General features: G+C 39.6%; 1 protein-coding gene across 2 annotated transcripts in view; it reads right to left on the bottom strand.

The window, feature by feature from the left end:
- Positions 1-279: 279 nt before the first annotated feature.
- Positions 280-17848, bottom strand: part of RSPRY1 (ring finger and SPRY domain containing 1) — a 60100-nt gene continuing 42531 nt past the window's right edge. For both annotated transcript variants that reach the window (XM_030581441.1, XM_030581442.1), the window contains exons 9-15: positions 16296-16411; positions 15052-15195; positions 6971-7082; positions 5703-5805; positions 4697-4849; positions 2295-2399; positions 280-1324 (exon numbers count right to left, since the gene is read on the bottom strand). In XM_030581441.1, the coding sequence (XP_030437301.1) occupies positions 1228-1324; positions 2295-2399; positions 4697-4849; positions 5703-5805; positions 6971-7082; positions 15052-15195; positions 16296-16411 (830 nt within the window). In that variant the 3' untranslated portion in view covers positions 280-1227. The remainder of the gene's footprint in view (positions 1325-2294; positions 2400-4696; positions 4850-5702; positions 5806-6970; positions 7083-15051; positions 15196-16295; positions 16412-17848) is intronic.

Raw genomic sequence — 17848 nt, forward strand, 5'->3', positions numbered from 1 at the left:
CTGAGGATCTGGCTCTGTTTTACTAAATTTATACTTGGACACTGAAACAACCCATCTATCCACAGCTGCCTATGGAAGTGAATCCTTATTAACTAAGTTTCACAAATTTATGATAACAGGGAGTAAAAAAAAAAACAAATCACCACTTGACAATGGCAACCAAAAAGAATGTGTGACCCAAAACCTGCACCTGGTGTAGGGGACTGTGTGTGAGACTCTCAGTGTAGGCAATGTGCATTTGTGGTTAAAAGACAGAGTTAAACAGAGCAGGACTGAATGTGCTATTCAAATAACATGTATTCATTTAAAACAATATTAATACATTTGCTCAGAATTCTTTCCAGACCTTTTGAGAATATAGCTCAATATTTTCAAAAATGTACATAACTTTCAAAGAACAATACTGATTAAAAAAAGATGATTGATGGTACCTTAAAAATACCCAAAATTTCAAACTGTCTCCCGTCCAGCATTACAATTAGTGTAAGAATTCCTCCTGAAAATTATTCTTTTCACTAAACATGGGTACTGAAATTGAAGTAATTAGAAACACTATGAATGTGAAAATACCACCAATTTTCCGCAGTTTTAAAAAAGAAATCGGAACATTCTTTGGAATCACTGAGTTATCAAAAATTTGAATTTTTCTACAGTCTTTGCACCTTCTTTTCAAACCAGTCTGTCTGTGTACAGATTTCAAGTCTTTGAGCAGTTTAATATCCACTGTTGGAAAACAGAGTCTCTGACCAGCAGGAGGCTACATTAAAGACATATTGGCATACTTTATTCATGACTTCTGCCAAAAATAAGGACTTTAGAGCATGAGACAGAATGTCCCTGTTTTAGGAGATTTTATGTACTTTATGTGTATATTTCCAGTGCAAATTCTTTTTCAGCACTTGTGATAGATGAGAGAGAAAGGAAAGGAAAGGAAAGGAACAGAAAAGAAAAGAACAAGAACAAGAACTCTCCTGTGGTCTTGCTTGGAGATAACCAACAGCCATAAAAATGTTGAACTATTATCTATTGTTGAAGCCAGTTCCCCAGCACTGGCAAGTTGGGTTAGTTTATTAAAGATTTCATTTCTAAGATAAACAGACTATGGCGTAGCATGAAATCTGGTCACGGCTATGGTTTTGATGTGCGTATAGATTGGTTAGAGATGCTTGTCCCTTGCAGTATTGGCCGGAATTGATTAGAAATAAGTCCATGATATTTCTCCACGTGTCATGAAATGTGAGAGATCTGTCTGACTCTAGTCTGTATTTCCTGTCGACACAACGGGCAAGTCTCCAGTTGCAAGGCACACTCCATGCACAGGTCACTAAAGAAGAGAAGATCTGTTACAAATCTGAATTTATGCTGATTTAAAAAAAAAAAAAAGGGTAGAATCAACACCATCCAGATGCTAATAAATTCCCTCAATACAAAAATTTAATTCAACCACTGTGGAAAAAGGGTCAGCAAGATGGATTTTCCCCAGCGTGAAGGCTAGGTATTGTGTCCTCAGCTCCCACTAGAGTCAATGGAAGCTCATGAGTCTCAACCCCCTTCCTTGGAGGAGGCAATCAGTATCTTGCAGGATTTAGGTCCTTAATGCTGCTGAGCAATTTTTAGTGCAGTCGCTCTTTAATTAATCCACAGACCAGGTATGGTTTGGACAATGGCAGTGTCAATAACTAGAGGTGACAGGGAGGTATATTCTGCACACCCACTCAATCCTTTGTCTTTCTGCTAACTGCCAACAAGAATGTCAATTCTAACAGTCGTATTATAGTGGTGCCTACAGGTCACTAAGAGCTGGACACTTAGCTGCAAACTCATTTCAGACAGGCAATTAAAAAACCATCATGACAAGGACATTGTCAGTATTTAACTGCATTTGAACCGAGGACATGGTAAAAAGATCCAGAATGCATTAAAAATCCAGTCCCATTCTTGATTTTCTCTAAACAATATTATATTTTATTTGGAGCTTTTATACTATAGTTATTTCAAGCCACTTTCCAGATCAAGGAGTTAAATTTGGTAGTGCAGGCCCTGTGAAGACACACAAAAGCAGGTCTATGCTTAGCAACAGCATACACCTGCCCCCTTGGATATTACGTCTGTTTTGTGGAGGGAGATGTTGGTCAAATGACTAGTGTTTATTTAGCCAGTACTCTTTCAAATCTTTAAAGGGACAGATCTTTTCATGCAGGCTAGGTAGTCACCAGAGATGAGCAGAAATAGACTTTGACTGCATTTTCTCACAATGTGGTGCAAACTGACAAGATCTTTGTGTTTAAATTTACCTGTGTCCACACGGTCTGAGTTCTGTGTCTGCTACCTCATCACAGCACAGCGTGCAGCAGTTCTCTCGGATGCTCACTTGTTTCAACAAAGCCAGACGTCTGTGTCTGAAATAGATGTACAAGAAAAACATTTATCACTGAACTACACTCCTGAGTAATGGATCCAGGCCAATATCACATCTGCAGGTATTTTCCTCCTACACAAATTCTTTACTGTTGTTAATTGACAATTAAAAATAAAAATCAGTAAAAACATTCCTAAACAAACATAACATTATTTGGTACAGTCTAACAACCCTATTCTGGCTACGCTGTGGGGAGGGTTGGAAGAGATGGCTACAGTAGATGACTCAATACATCTTTTTTCTATCTCCAATTCCTATGACTTCCAAAGTGGAACACTTCTAAAGAAAGAAAAAAACAAACAAAAAAAACCTCTTATGATTTAGTCTGATTATATACACTGGTATAACAGAAATGTTTTTTTAAAAAACTATTCTCAATATGCAAAGTTTCAGAAGCCATATAATATTGTAAAACTGTTTACAAGAACATAGATACAAGAGAGGGACGACAATCCAACATATCAACCAACACAAGAAGGGGAGAAAAACAGGCCAGGATGGCGAGGGGAATGTATGGTGTGTTAGTATAAAGGAAATGTCCAAGGAACCGAGTTAATAAAAACTTTACTCTATATGTTTGATTCTAATAATGGAATTACAGCTTTATTCTCAAGTGACACCAATACCAAGGAACTTCAGGTGAGAAAAACTGATGAAAAAAGTGATAGTGCAATTCTTCTGGACAGATTTAGTATGTCATTTTCTTGATAATTTTTGAATGAACACAGGGAGAAGCTGAAACAAGGAAACAGTCAGTCAAAGAGTGTAAGGTAAACAGTGCAGCCACATCTCTAAACACTAACAGTCACCAATGTTAATATAGATTGATATTATCATAGATTATTAGGGTTGGAAGGGACCTCAAGAGATAATATCTAGTCCAACCCCCTGCTCAAAGCAGGACCAATCCCCAAATCACCCCCTCAAGGATTGAGCTCACAACCCTGGGTATAGCAGGCCAATGCTCAAACCACTGAGCTATCTGAAAGGTGCCAGAGAAAAAGCATCAGAACTTTCACAGATGAAAGAAAATAATTCCTTCCAATACCCAAGAAATGATAAAACGTCAGCCCTGCTCCTTCAGTGGGGCTACTAGCATGCTGCACTCCTGTGAATTCAGTCCCTTGATTTTTTTCGCCCCCTCTCAGCCATTTGTAGGATTTTTGACACCCCCCAGAAGGAGCGTGAACTCAACTGAGAGCGCAGCTCAGCTGGAGATCCAGGGTCACTTGGGGTTTGCCAGGAGGTGAAGGGTCTTCAGGGCACTGTGATAGGCCCTATTGAATTGAGCACCCCCGGAAGGGGTTTGGTTGTACACATGCAGACTGCGTGATTCAGTTGGAGGGCTAAGTCACCAAAGATCCACCTCACGAGGGCGGTATCCAATGGGAGGCACTGCGAGCTGTGCAAAGCTGAAAAAAGTGCAGGCACAGGCACACTAGATAGGAAGTGCTCGTGAGAGGTGAGTGGCCCAGTCATAATAACTAACTATCTTTAGGCATCAAAGTTTAAAAATTTGGGTTTTATCCCAGGTTACATGGTGAGTTAGAGGCAAAGCAGGGCCACTGGTTCCCAGCATTGTGCTCTCCTGCATTGGATCACACTTTTACTGATTACCTAAAGCTAGAATTGAAAAAAAAATTATTTTGGAAGAAATGCAAAATTTATGCTGATTTTATCCGAGCAGAAGTTCTGAGCATAAATTAAGCCAAAAGAGGTCTTAAACTGTTCATAAATTGGGGAATTGCCAGTCCACTCCAACATCTTTCCTTGGCAGCATCTTTCATAGTAAGGACGTATTTGTATTGAGATTAGGAGAAGAGAACAATCGCTTCAGGCTTTATAATTGCTTGCAAAGTGCTTCTACACGGCCAATGTCAGAAATGAGGTCACTTTTAAACAAGACACCAATTTTAATTAAGATCATTTTTCTTCAATTAACTTCATAGTTTATACATAGCAGGAAGTGCTTTTTACTGTGTGTATTTTAAACACTGTGTTAGGTCAAATCAGTTTAACTTTAAAACTGTAACGAATACAGAAGGAAGATGGACAAAATTTAGCATGTGCTTAAGCGCTTTGTTGAAGTGGAGCCTGAAGTCTAGTCCTTGCTGAAAGGGACATGGCTAATCATGTGCTGAACTGATCACAAAAGTTATTTATGTTCTGAGAGACTACAATGTTAGACTAGTTACACCAGAAATAAGACATATCCTGTTCAAAGCTACACATTTGTATATTGTATGAATGTGGAATAACCAGGCAGAAAGAGATTACCTTGGTAAAATTATTTTCTCCTCTGCTGTCAGGAAGGCGTAATCATTAAAGGTGCTAAATTTGATTGAAGGTAAATACTTGAAAGGTTTTGCTCCAAAATTGAACTCACATTGTTGATAGGACATGAAACTAGCTGCAGCAAAAAAGCCAGATCTGCAATTTGAAGGACAGCATGAACATCAGAAAGCAATAGTACAGACAGAGCATGCTGGACATACTCATTGACCAGAAGCTATCCCACCCTGGAACAAGACTCCCAATACTATAATTCAGCCACTGATATTTGGGAGAGAAACTCCAGGGCACCTGATTTTAGCAGCACATATTTTCCTTACTTGATTCTTCATTTCTGAATTTAATTAAGATATGTGAACCAAGTCCATTGCCACTGTCTGCCAGAACCTCTACTGGCTACAAACAGGATAAGCTGCATCTACGTGGAAGGCAAACACATGCACCTGAGTGGGTGACAACACTATTCTCCATCCAACTCACTAGGAATAACTGTTTTGTCCAAAATGGGGCTGTCTGTTGCTGTTTGGGGAACAGGTTCAAGTGCAAAGGATTCACATCACAACCCCCACATCTTTCCCTTCTTTGCCTAGGCACAAAACGTGGGGAACCCTGAGCAAATTAGGAGCATGCAAAAAGTTCACACATTTGAAGTAACAAAAACAAGGTTTTGTTATTTTCTCTCTCAGAGAACTCAATATTATATAGCAAGTGTTTGATAAATTGCTAAACTTGCACTACAGAAAGCTGTATTAAACTTAGGCTAAAGAATGTGTTTCCTCTGGCCCTTAAATCCATTTGTAAATTCACACTAATGTCATTGATTTTTAATTGTTATCAGTGCTTTCAATAGGGAGCTCTGCTTAAAAGCAATAGCATCTATGACTGGTAAATACTAGTTTTTGAATTTGAATTTTTTCTCTTTTAACTAATGAGAACCATTATACATATTGCACTTTAATTCTTGTCTCTGTCAACATGAAAATATACTTACACAGCAGATGAAAACACTTGCTTCTCAGCGGGAAGCTGGTTTCCATTTAAATAGAAGACCATTTGCTTTTCTTGCAAATCGAGTAAAAATCCTATGGTGTCTCCTTATGTGCAAAACCAAAAATATTTTAGGATTAGGTTTCAGATATTTATGGCATTCAAACAAACAAAACCAATATGATTGGGAGTTGGAGGTGCTGATTGTTGAGGAAAGGTTAAGAAGCTGACTGTGAATAGCTTGGCTAAGGAGTGACTAATAGGGAACAACCTACCACTATCTGAATAAGCACTAAGGAGGGAGAAGAGTTATTTACCACAGTAAAAATGGAATAATTAGGAGGAAATGGGATGAAATTAAGGAAAGGAAGATTTAGGTTGATTTGCGCACACACAGCTACATTTAAGGAATATTAACACTGCGAAGTTAAATATTCAAAAGTTAGCAAATGCAGGCTTTAGGGTTGCCTCTTTCCATTCCCTCTCCAGGCTGGAGTATGTCCAATGCAGGCAGACAATCCTCAGGGAATTTAGCTGCTAAAAATCTAAAGAAGTCTCTACAGAGCATGTGCAAACTGAGGTATTTTAAAGATTTTACAAGTTGGGCAAATTTCGGTTGATTTTCATGTAGATTACAGGCAGATCCCTAAGAAAAAGAAAAGAAAAAGGCCACCCTCCTCCCAAATTTCAAAGTTCCTACTCCAAAGAAAGGGGCTACTATCGCTTCTCAAAGCAAAGATTGCCAGAATTTCCTCTCTTCTTTATACAGGGGCCAAACAATGTATTTCCCAAATCCTGTTCAGCAAAAATGGTTGGCTGCTTCTGAGAAGACAGACAGATCAACCTGAGGTAAACACCTTGCATGGAAAATTTCCACTGCAGTGACTTAAGTTTGGCCCAGTTATAAGCAACTGAAATCAGCGTCTTATAAAAGGAAGTATTACGTGACTTTAAGCTAAGGTGGCACTATCAGCACCGCCTCTAATAACCAATGGTGGTGGTAGGGATTCCCCAAAGTGAGATCTGTTAGGCTGAGGAATGTCTCCATGAGAAGTGGTGGAAAGTTTCACATGACATTTAAGAAACCAGATAGACCACCAGTAAGCGTACAGTAATTCACGATCCTGTAATGGCAAGGAGTTGGCTAGATGACCTCATCTTCAGATTCTCTGAAACCGTTAAACTCCAAATGCAGGCTATTCCTCCTGTGAGTATTCTAAAAAAGCTCTCTGGAGGAAGCAGGCTAGGATAACTGCCACAAGAAGAAAATACCTTCTTTCCAACAGGGATGGGAATGTGGTTTACTTCTGGCATTATACCAAATCAGCTGCCGGCAGCCATCATATGCACAGGAGTACTCATCGTCCCCAATACCGTAACCTTCCTTTAGAGAAACAAAAGCACAGCATTTTAATCTGCAGTCACTCCTGTTCTGTGGGAAAGGGATGGATGTCTATTTTTACATAACCAAATCATTCATTCTAAGAAGTTCAATTTCATTATATTCTATTTTCTCTCTCTCACTTACACCCACACACCCCTCATTCAGTATCATTTCCTTACTCTCTTTCAACCTAAAAATGTGTCAGAACTACACAGTTCTTCTTATGAAGGCATATTTTATTTTTTTCTCCTCCAAAATCCTTTGGAAAAAATACTCTCAAGGTCAAATGGATTTTACTCCTTTAAATAAAAAAATTAGGAGTGAATTTAATGCTCATGAAAGATGAAGGTCTAATAGCATTAACTGAACCAGGCTAAGGCCTGGGCTGCACTAGTTGGGAATTCGAACGAAGATACGCAACTTCAGCTACGCTATTTGCATAGCTGAAGTCGAAGTATCTTAGTTCAACTTACCTGGCCATCCTCACAGCAGCGAGTTGATTGCCGCAACTCCCCTGTCATCTCCACTTACTCCTCCCTGCCTAGGTGGCAGTACGGGCGTTGATTCGCGATCGATTTATTGCGTCCAGACAAGACACGATCAATCGATCCCTGATATATCGAACACTACCCGCAGCTCTGAGCATGCACCTCATTTCTGATCTATGTTCAGCAGACAGAATGACTCAATATTAAGAACCAGGGCATTTACTGGGTAACATAGCATGACCAAAGTGGTGTTTACAATGTTCCACACAATTTTTGTATTATCATTTACCCAAGGGTTACAATGTTTCCCATGTGTCAGAGAGGGAGTATGGTCTGGGGGATAGTGCCCAAGACTGCAAGTCAGGAGTTATGGGGTTTATTTGTGACTCTGCCAGCAACTTGTTGGGAGACACTGGGCAAGTCACTGAACCTCTGTGCCTCAGGTCCTCCACACTTGTAAAATAGGGATAAAGCTTGCCTACCTCCCAGGGGCATTGTAAGGATTAGTGTCTGCGAAGTGCTTTGAGCTCCCAGAATGAAAGGGACTATACATTTTATATGTTAATACATACCTGATATATTATCTTTACAACAAACCTAGGTATCTAAACAGCAACATTTTACTTGTTTTCTCCACAATGCCACTGCTCATCTAACCGAAGCTACTCTCAAACTCAAGAGCTGACAAAACTTGAGACAATGACAAGTTATATTAGTTACTTTCAAATAAAGGAAGTGCCAGCCAGCACAAAGACTGTGGGAAAAACACAACACCCTCTGTTGCCCCCCTGCCCCTCTCCCTCACTAACAAATCCAAAGACTGTACTATAAAAAGCTTCCCACAGACTCCTCACTAAACCCATTTTGGGGCAAGCAGTAACTGAACGCACTATCCCTCAATGTGCTAGAAAGCCACCTCTCCTCACTGACGAGGACGAACCAATTAGCAGTATGGAAGAAGAGACTAGTTTCTGCTTGCTCTGTGCAATTTGATAATGGCAGAGATGCCCGTATTCCTCCAACAATACAAGTCTCACAGGTCCCAAACTATAGCTAACTTCAGTCAATTTTCAAGTGTTAATGAGATAAATGGCCCCAAATACATTACAAACGAACTTGTTCAACTTGACAGACATTAGTCCAGTTGAGATGCCGGAAGTACAGGCTTCAATCAAAAAGCTGAAAAATAAAATAAAGCAGCGAGAGATGATCAAATTACAGCAGAAATGCTTAAAATACTTGATACCAGCATCCTAACAAAACAGGGAGAGCTGCTTAATTAAGCTTGGGAAAAAGAGACCCCTTCTCACCAAGAGAAATATGGAATAATTGTCAGAATATTCCAAAAAGATTAATTTTACTGATTGTAACAACTGGAGAGGAGAGTTACACTACCCTCTGTTGTAGGGAAAGCCTTGTGCAGTGTGATACTAAATTGGATGAAAGCAGCAGTGGATGCAAAGCTTAGAGAAGAACAGGCTGGATTCAAGCCCAAGAGATCCTGTGTAGGTCAGATATTCACACCAAGGACCACAGAAGAATGTCTAAAAGGGGAAGCTCCCTTCGAAAATCAATTTAATTGATTTTCAAGAAGCATTTGATAGCCTGCACTAACATACATTGTGGAACATGGTTCAGTCCTATAGAATCCCAGCTAAAGTCATCAAGACCACATAGAGATGTGAAGAGCTCTATAAAAGGTGAACAATCAGACAGAGTAGTTAACTGTTGACATTTGTGAAACAGGGCTGCATTGTATCTCCATTGTTTGCTGCAGACTGGATAACAAAGAAGTGTATTAAACACAAACACGGGTACAGCATGGCTAGATGGCTAATGCCTAAACAACCTTGACGATATTGTGGTTCTGAGCAGCACCTTCAAAAAGTTACAAATAAAGACAGACAACTTGGCAAAAACAGCAGACCAATCATGGCTCAAAATTAGTTATGCTAAAACAAATATCCGTGAAAGCCAGATGTCAAGTTCTAACATCACAACAGAAGTCAAAAAACAGGGGGGATAAAAATCAATGATTAAAAAAAAATTGTAGTTTTTTTAAATTTAGAAATCAGAGTTTTTTGATCAAATTTTTTGAGGGAAAAAAACAATTAAAGACAGTTTTAATTAAGATACATGATAGCTCAAAGATATCTCATCATGGAACAGGGATTGTAAATTCTAATTTTATAGTATGAGACAATACATTCATGTTATGTTTACAAAATACATGTTTCTTAAATTAGTTCCAATAGTTCATGGATTAGGGACCCAATTTTATGAGGTTCCAAGGGGTTCTGTATAGATTTTCGTTCATCTTTCTATCTATCCAATGGGACTCAGTGCTCAGTCTACAAGATACCATCAGAAAGGCTTAGTTTTGCAGTTCTCAGACTGTGGATTTGTGTCTCCAGAGATAATGGGCTTGTTAACAGCAAAAATGTTTTTAAATACATACATACTATATAGAGGTGAGAAATAACAGACCTCAACCCTACTGTCGCTCTACAAATTTGTGTACACAGAATCAATCCCTTACCTCTCTCTGAAAGTGCAAAGTTTCAAAAAGTTCAATGAATAAAAAAGATTGTTGGGAGCAGAATAGATCGGGACAAGGAGAAGAAGTCTGGAGATAAATGCGAGAAGGGAAGGACATACAGTAGAAACTATTTGAGAAGCACATTCCAGAAGTCTTGAGGTCTTTCTGAGTGTACCCTTCCTTGATTTGAGATCTACCATACCATTTTCTCCCTAGAAGGAAAAACCTATAATGGCAGCGGGCTGTAAGAGAGACCCAGTTTGGGAATAAGTACCAGTCAGGAAATACATGTTTGTTGATGATATTTTAAAGAAAGTCACACTAGCGAACTGGTGGAAGTCACTTAAGCATTTGGATTCAGAGACTGTTGAAGTGCTAATCTCACTTTTAACAGCAGTAGCTTCTTCTTCCGGTGAAGAAAGAATATTTTCTTCTTTTGGACTAATTCATTTCAAATTGAGAAATCATTTGGGACCTGAAAAAGTAGGAAAGCTTGTTCTCCTTTTCCAGATTATGAACCAACAGGAAGATGAAGGTGAAGACAACTGAGTTAGCTGCAGAAGCCAATATTTTAAGTTTCTCATGTTGACCTGGCGGACAGTCGATTTAATGTTTGTTTTTTTAAGTATTTCATTTATATGGGGGGATGAATAGCTCAATGGTTTGAGCATTGGCCTGCTAAACCCAGGGTTGAGAGTTCAGTCCTTGAGGGGGCCACTTAGGGATCTGGGGAAAAAAATCAGTACTTGGTCCTGCTAGTGAAGGCAGGGGGCTGGACTCAATGACCTTTCAGGGTCCCTTCCAGCTCTACGAGATTGTTATAACAAACAACATATGGAGATATACCTATTTTAGTTAAAAACAATTTTAAGAAAAACTGCTGATTTAAAAAATCTTGAATATTTAACTAAATTCAAAAATGCATATGCTTGTTTTGTTAAAATATTATATGTTTGCCGTTGAAGAAAAAAATCCAGAATACATAACGTTGTTGTTTTAGTTAAATAAAAGAAATTTAAATATCTGTCTGGTGATGTTCTCCTCCTAATACAGCATGGCAAGAAAATCATCCAAATATTAATGATTAACCTGTTGAATTGGAGATATTTATGAAGTCACTGGCAGGTGAACTATCTGTTTCAATTACCTTTGGTAAATGAAATGACCAATCATTTTCTGATATGGCTTTAAAACTAACCTGAACAGTTTTCAAAATAAATCACTTTACAAATGCAGAGTGTGTACCTTCTAAAAATGAAACCTACATCCATCTCTGGAAGTTGTGAAGAATGTGTATTAAGGTTATAACAACCAACAAAAATGCACTTATGTAGAAATCCATGATTAAATCGAGTCTTCCTGACTAGTGATTTAAATCAAATCCACCCTGGTCAAAAATATCACGAAGAGCAACTCATCTACTGGGCAGTACCATATTAGTTAACGGATACCTCAAGAAGGAAGTGACATCAAGGAAGGAAAGACATCCACAGTATTTAGTAAACTTAACAACGTATGGCAATCAAAGATATTCAGCACCAGAACAAAACTGACAATTTTCAATTCAAACGTAATCTTGGTGCTAATATAGGGCTGCAAGAACTGGAGATCTGCTAAAATGTTAGCAAACTAGATGCATTCAAAATAAGTGCCTACAAAAGATTCTGGACATTGGTTGGAAAGACTTCATCACCAGGGAAGGGAAGTCACCAACCAGCAGCTCATTGTTCAGGAATCAGAAGGCACCACTGGACATATTTGGGGCATGTACTTTGGATGCCAATGCACACACACCAACGTGAAACTGTCAAATAGAGAACAAATGGTGTGAAGACGTGAGGGCACCCATGAGACATCTTAAGAACCACCCTTAGCAGGGAGAGTAGACTAGTAGAATAGACTACTAGAGAGTAGACAGAGCCAACAGAAGCAGCAGCAAATGACAGAAGGAATAGAAGAGACTGGTTTCCGCCCTGTGCGCTAACATTGGTGTAGGAAGGATGTAAAAAGCACATTCCTCCTACATGAAAAGCATGTGACTACCTAATAAGCCTGGCTGACAATCTGAGGTGAAGATGATGGGGAGGATTTTTATTATTATTATTTTTATTAATATAAAACACACACACACACACCCCTAACCCCCACTTCTAAGGCAAATTAAAATTTGCTAAACAGAAAATACCAGAAATATCCAATCAAGGGAAAAATAAATAGTAAAGCAAACTTCCAATCCTTAACTAGAGACATTATCTCAATTCTCCCTACTTAGACATTCCTCACAGGAAGCACATCAGACAAAAAAAAACCTAACCCCCAAACAAACTGTCAAGCTACTTATGGTGAGTGGGAAAAATCTTTTAAGCCTCTTATAGTTTAAGGGCTGGTGGGTTGCTGTTTCATTTCACAGTTTCCATTACAGTCAGTGCTGACAACTTCTCATATTCAAGACAGGCTTGCAAAATTTTACGTTTCTTTTGCAATACTGTGCAATAGGCAAGGGGCCATATTTAGAGATGATGTAATGGGATGTGTAATTTATGTCAGCAAGGGGAAATAACTTACATGAATGAATGTAAGGGAGAGGATAGCAGGAAGAGTAACTAATGTGGGCAGGGAATCTACTTTATCTTACTCCTTCTTACCCTATCCTGTTAGCTGCTTTTCTCGCTATATCCTTTCTCTTCCATTCCCTTGGCACTTCCTAACTTGTGTTCATCAACACCAACATCTACATCACATCTCAGTATTTGGTCTACGATGTACGTCAGGTTTTGGAATGATTTTTCTTCTACAAAAGCCGGAACTGAGCAGTTTTAACTCTGGTCATTCTTGTATTAGAACATAAAAAAACCAAAACAAAACTCCATACAATCTGCCCTCTTATCTTAAAAGTATTAAGACGAGCAGAAAAATGACTCTGGTAATATGAACATTTTAACAAATTTCAGGATTCTGACTGGATAGCAAGCAGATTTGTTGCCTGCTGACTTTACCAAGGAATGAGCTTCTACTACTTGATGTGCTTGTTAGCTCTGCAGAGCCAACGCAACAGAGGAGACCTGGATTATTTTTCTGGCTCGTGTACAATCAGAATGGTCAGCTAAGGACCTTACTCTATTCCCACTCTAGTCAATGGTAAAATGCTAATTCACCTCAGAGGCAACAGGATAGGCCTATACATTTCTATTGCAGAACTATTAATAGTGATTATGGGTGAGCCAGAAAGATGGATTTTCAGATGCTGGGTGAGGTTGCAAAGCTAACAATTATAAAAGCCATCCTTACTTGTAAACTGAACATACTTGCTATGAATAGCATCGTGACAGATTCCATTAAAAAAGAAAAAAAGCAGGATAGAAGGAACTTTATTGTTCAAGTGGAGAATTCAGGCAACTCTGAAAACAAGACTGCCATGGTAACCTTTGCACTACCCCCATCTTGCCCGACTACACCTGAGTTTACAACAGCCTGAAAATTTACAAACCAATATACACACACAAACCACTACACACAAAACCAACCAAAAAAATCCACATCACAAAGGTATTTGCCTTTACTGTGAAGACACAGTGGCCTTTGCTGTGAAGATCATGAAAAAAAAAAAACACCAAAGAACTTTTATTCCTCCATAACACTTGTCACAGGTAAACAGAATTTTGCAAGGCAGATTGAGTAACTAGATGTGACTTGCAAGGCACCTGCTTGAAACGAAGAATGAAACCACCAGTACTTAATGCTTATCATGTCACCAAGTGACATTTATGCTGTTTTGTGCTACTCTCAATCTGTGCCTCAGGTAGTTCTCGTGTCTGTATGACTATTTATTTTTGGAAGGCAGGGAAAGACCATTTGGTATGCTATTTCTACATATGTACTCTTTCCATCGGAAATCAGTCTTTCCTGCCAGAGACAAGGACAGCTTCCAATTCCTTGCCAGACTGGAAAATGAAGTGTTAGCATTTTAGAACAGGCCAGGTGCTATTTGCTCCTCTCTAGGAAAAGAATAGGCAAACTCTTTATATTGGCATCGTTCACTAGGATTCATCTAGATAGGAAAATGGAAAAAATATCCTACTCACATTTCTGTTATCATTTGAACTAGCCCATGATTACAGACTTTGACCAATTAATGCATGCAATTGCAGTGTATTTTTTAAAAAAGCGACATATATACAAGCACTAGGAATTTGTTGTGTTAAATACTAACTGACTAGAGCAAGTGTGAGTAAACAGAACACACCTGAGGGAGCTTATGGAAGAAGTCTTGAGAAAGTCAAAAAGTTAGACTGGCAAAACCATAGTTTACAAAATAGTTTACAATCCAGTTTAATCCTTGCTTTCTTGACTAAAAATACAACAATATGATTACCATCCCCACATTCAAAGATATTAAACTATCCTGCGCGGAAGGTTTCATGTAGATTAGAAGCCATTTAATTTCTAGTCACTAAGTTTGTAAAATAGGCCATCAAAAAGCCATCAGGTGGTTTTTCTTATTTGACTTAGGAGGAAAAAAGTGAGTGAATAGCATATCAGCTCTCAGTAAGCAGGCGATCACTTCACAAAAACATAGCTGGCAGTAACTGACACCCTTATTTGCAGATGGAGCAGAGGCCAAGAGTGGAATGGGTCATAAAAATTCAACTACCTTCCTACTGCTCCAGATCAGGGTTGAGGCATGCAACGTGGGTGAAAAAGTTCTCGCTACTGATGACCGTGCTGTACTTTTGGAGATAAGTGTCACTCCAGCATCTTTCATGAGTACTAAATTCACTAACTGTAACAGCGCAAATGTATGGAAAAAAACAAGAGGAAGAGGCAATGCATATAAAATATGAACAATTATTTCAATAGGCTATAAAAAGCCATTTGTATAGGCACTGTAAGTAAAAAAAACTCTAATATTTAGTGTCAGCTGTGTGACCTCACATGTACTCACATGATTGAGAAACTTGCTGTCTTTGGTGGCCCATCCTATCTGCATCACTCCTGAGGTAATCACTGTGACTTCATAGTACCAAACCCCAGAATCAACGCAGAACGTACATCGAACACTTTCAAAAGAGGAGGCATCGCATCGAGCCTGAAAAACCGAAGTGGAAAATGTATTAGTTGTAATTAGCTGGCAGTCACAAATCAAATCTACCAGACAGAATTCTAAGTGCCTTACAAGTAAAATTGTAAAAGCACAAATTCCCAAACACAGTGCAACCCCTTTCACAACAGCAACGGCTGTATACCTGATAGAGTCTCAGTAAAACTGAACCAAGTTGAATGTAGTTCAGAGAAGAGCAACAGAAGTGATCAGAGGGCTACTGGAACCAATTTAAAGATTAAAAGCTAAAAAAAAAATAATAAAAAGAATGACCAAGCGGAGAATGATCTAGAACTATCTAATAGGTATAAACATCAAGGAGGGACAGGAATTTAGTGCTCTAGGAATATATCCCTAGCAGTCATGGAACAAAATTAAGAAAAACATTTTGGCTGAATTTCCTGATGGTGAGAGGTACTTTCTCTAAGGAAACGGAATCCCTGTTGCTTTGGGCTTTTACGATTAGACAGGACAATAGAACAAACGAACAGGGAACAAAAAACAAAAACAAAAACCACAATCTACTGTAGGGAACAGTTCTGCACTACATGGGAGAAGGATCAGATGAATCTAAAGAGGGGGTGATGTTTTACAGTGTTCATTTCTGGCCAGGGCCGGCTCTAGCCATTTTTCACCGCCCCAAGCACGGCGGCACGCCGCGGGGTGCGCTCTGCCGCTCGCCGGTCCTGCGTCTCTGGTGGATCTCCCGCAGGCGTGTCTGCGGATGCTCCACCGGAGCCGTGGGACCAGTGGACCCTCTGCAGGGACGCATGGGGAGGTCCACCGGAGCTTCCTGCCGCCCTCCCGGCAACCAGTAGAGCGCCCCCCGTAGCGTGCCGCCGCAAGCACATGCTTGGCATGCTGGGGCCTGGAGCCGGCCCTGTTTCTGGCACTAAAAGCAGGTTAGAGACATTACAGTCCACTGCCAAAACAGAATTCCTTCACTAGTTGTGTAGAGCCCAGAAATACAGACTTGTTGATTCTCTGAAGGGTAAAAAAAGGGGAACAAAAAGTGAACTGAAAAGGTGATATCTTGTAGCTTTCTTCAAAACATAATTCTATGTTGAAATAATCAAATGACATCCTACCTCCAGTCCACGTGGTGAGATCTTAAGGTATTCACTGACATCATTACTATTCAGCATGGCCTTAATATTGGTCAAGTCAACTTTCTCATATGTAAACTGTCTGCCTTCTTTCAAAACTGCAGAAAAAAAATTTAAAGAACTATTGCAGGAACAAGTCCAGATTATTTCAATAAATACAAATCTACACACACACACACACAAAGGATTCAATTCAGTCTTGGCATCTATAAAGCAACACAGGCATTATGCATACTTGAATGCAACATTATTTCTTTACAGTGGCACTCAATGTTTGTTAGAATTATAGCCAGGAGCAGGGCATGTCCTGCTTTGAGTATCTGAAAAGCACCTAAGGGCTAACTGTGTCTCTCAAGGAACCATGAGTAAGCATTAGGGGCATCAGAATACATACCAAGATGCGATTCCTTCAGGACACACAAGACACCACCTTGAAAGTTAACATGGGTGGAATTTTACTGTGGGAGGAATGGTGCCAGAGCAATAGTGAAAACTCTAAACTTGCTGCTGTCAGCTATTGGGCTAGGTTTATGAATCTGACCTGAGCCAATTAAGGCTGCCTTCCCCCTCCACTTTCAGTCCTTTCCCCATCACTTCTGTGACTCCTAGACCCTCACAGTGCTCCCACACTGGCTGATCAAATGCTTGAGTTTCATGAAAAGCAAAATATTTCAAGTAAAAGCAAGCAGCCCCTGGTAGAATCTTTGTAACAGCTCATGATCAGTGGAGAGAAGAGAAGCCCAACTGGGGGATTCCCTAGCATGCTGTTCAACATGGTCTCCCCATATTTGCTTTAACTCAGGGTGGCATTTGCTCCAGCCCTAAGTTATACTGTACACAGGGTTTTGTTAGAAATTCCACCTTGGAAAGCACCCAGAATCAGGGCAGGGAAGACACAAGATGCTGGGACTGCACAGAACCAGGAGGCAAGTTGCAGAATAACTGTTGTGCTAGGCCATGGAAACTGCTTTGTACCTTTTCCTCCAAATCATTCTCTTTCACACTGGGGAGGAATGGAGAAGCATTTAGCACAGGGGTTCTCAAACTGGGGGTCAGGACCCCTCAGGCTGTCGCAAGGTTATTACATGGGGGATCGTGAGCTGTCAGCCTCCACCCCAAATCCCGCTTTGCCTCCAGCATTTATAATAGTGTGAAATATATATTAAAAAAAGTGTTCTTAATTTATAAGGGGAGGGGGTCGCACTCAGGGGCTTGCTATGTGAAAGGGATCACCAGTACAAGACTTTGAGAACCACTGATTTAGCTCTACAGAATCATACCAACAACATTGTAATTCATCAGAGGGAGTGAAATGTACATCACAGACTCATTACTATATATTTATTAAGTATCAGAGGGTAGCCGTGTTAGTCTGGATCTGCTGCTTTTATATATTTATTGCCATTCGTAACAAAGTATAAGTAGATGCTGGGTTTCAGCATAAGCAGGACAAGCTGCTGCCTGGGGCCAATCAAATAATTTCACTGTCTCTTCTCCCAGTGGAAGTGAACAAGAGGGGTATGCCTTAAACAAGG

Source organism: Gopherus evgoodei, chromosome 12 (genome assembly GCF_007399415.2).
Source record: "Gopherus evgoodei ecotype Sinaloan lineage chromosome 12, rGopEvg1_v1.p, whole genome shotgun sequence".
NCBI classification, from domain to species: domain Eukaryota; kingdom Metazoa; phylum Chordata; order Testudines; family Testudinidae; genus Gopherus; species Gopherus evgoodei.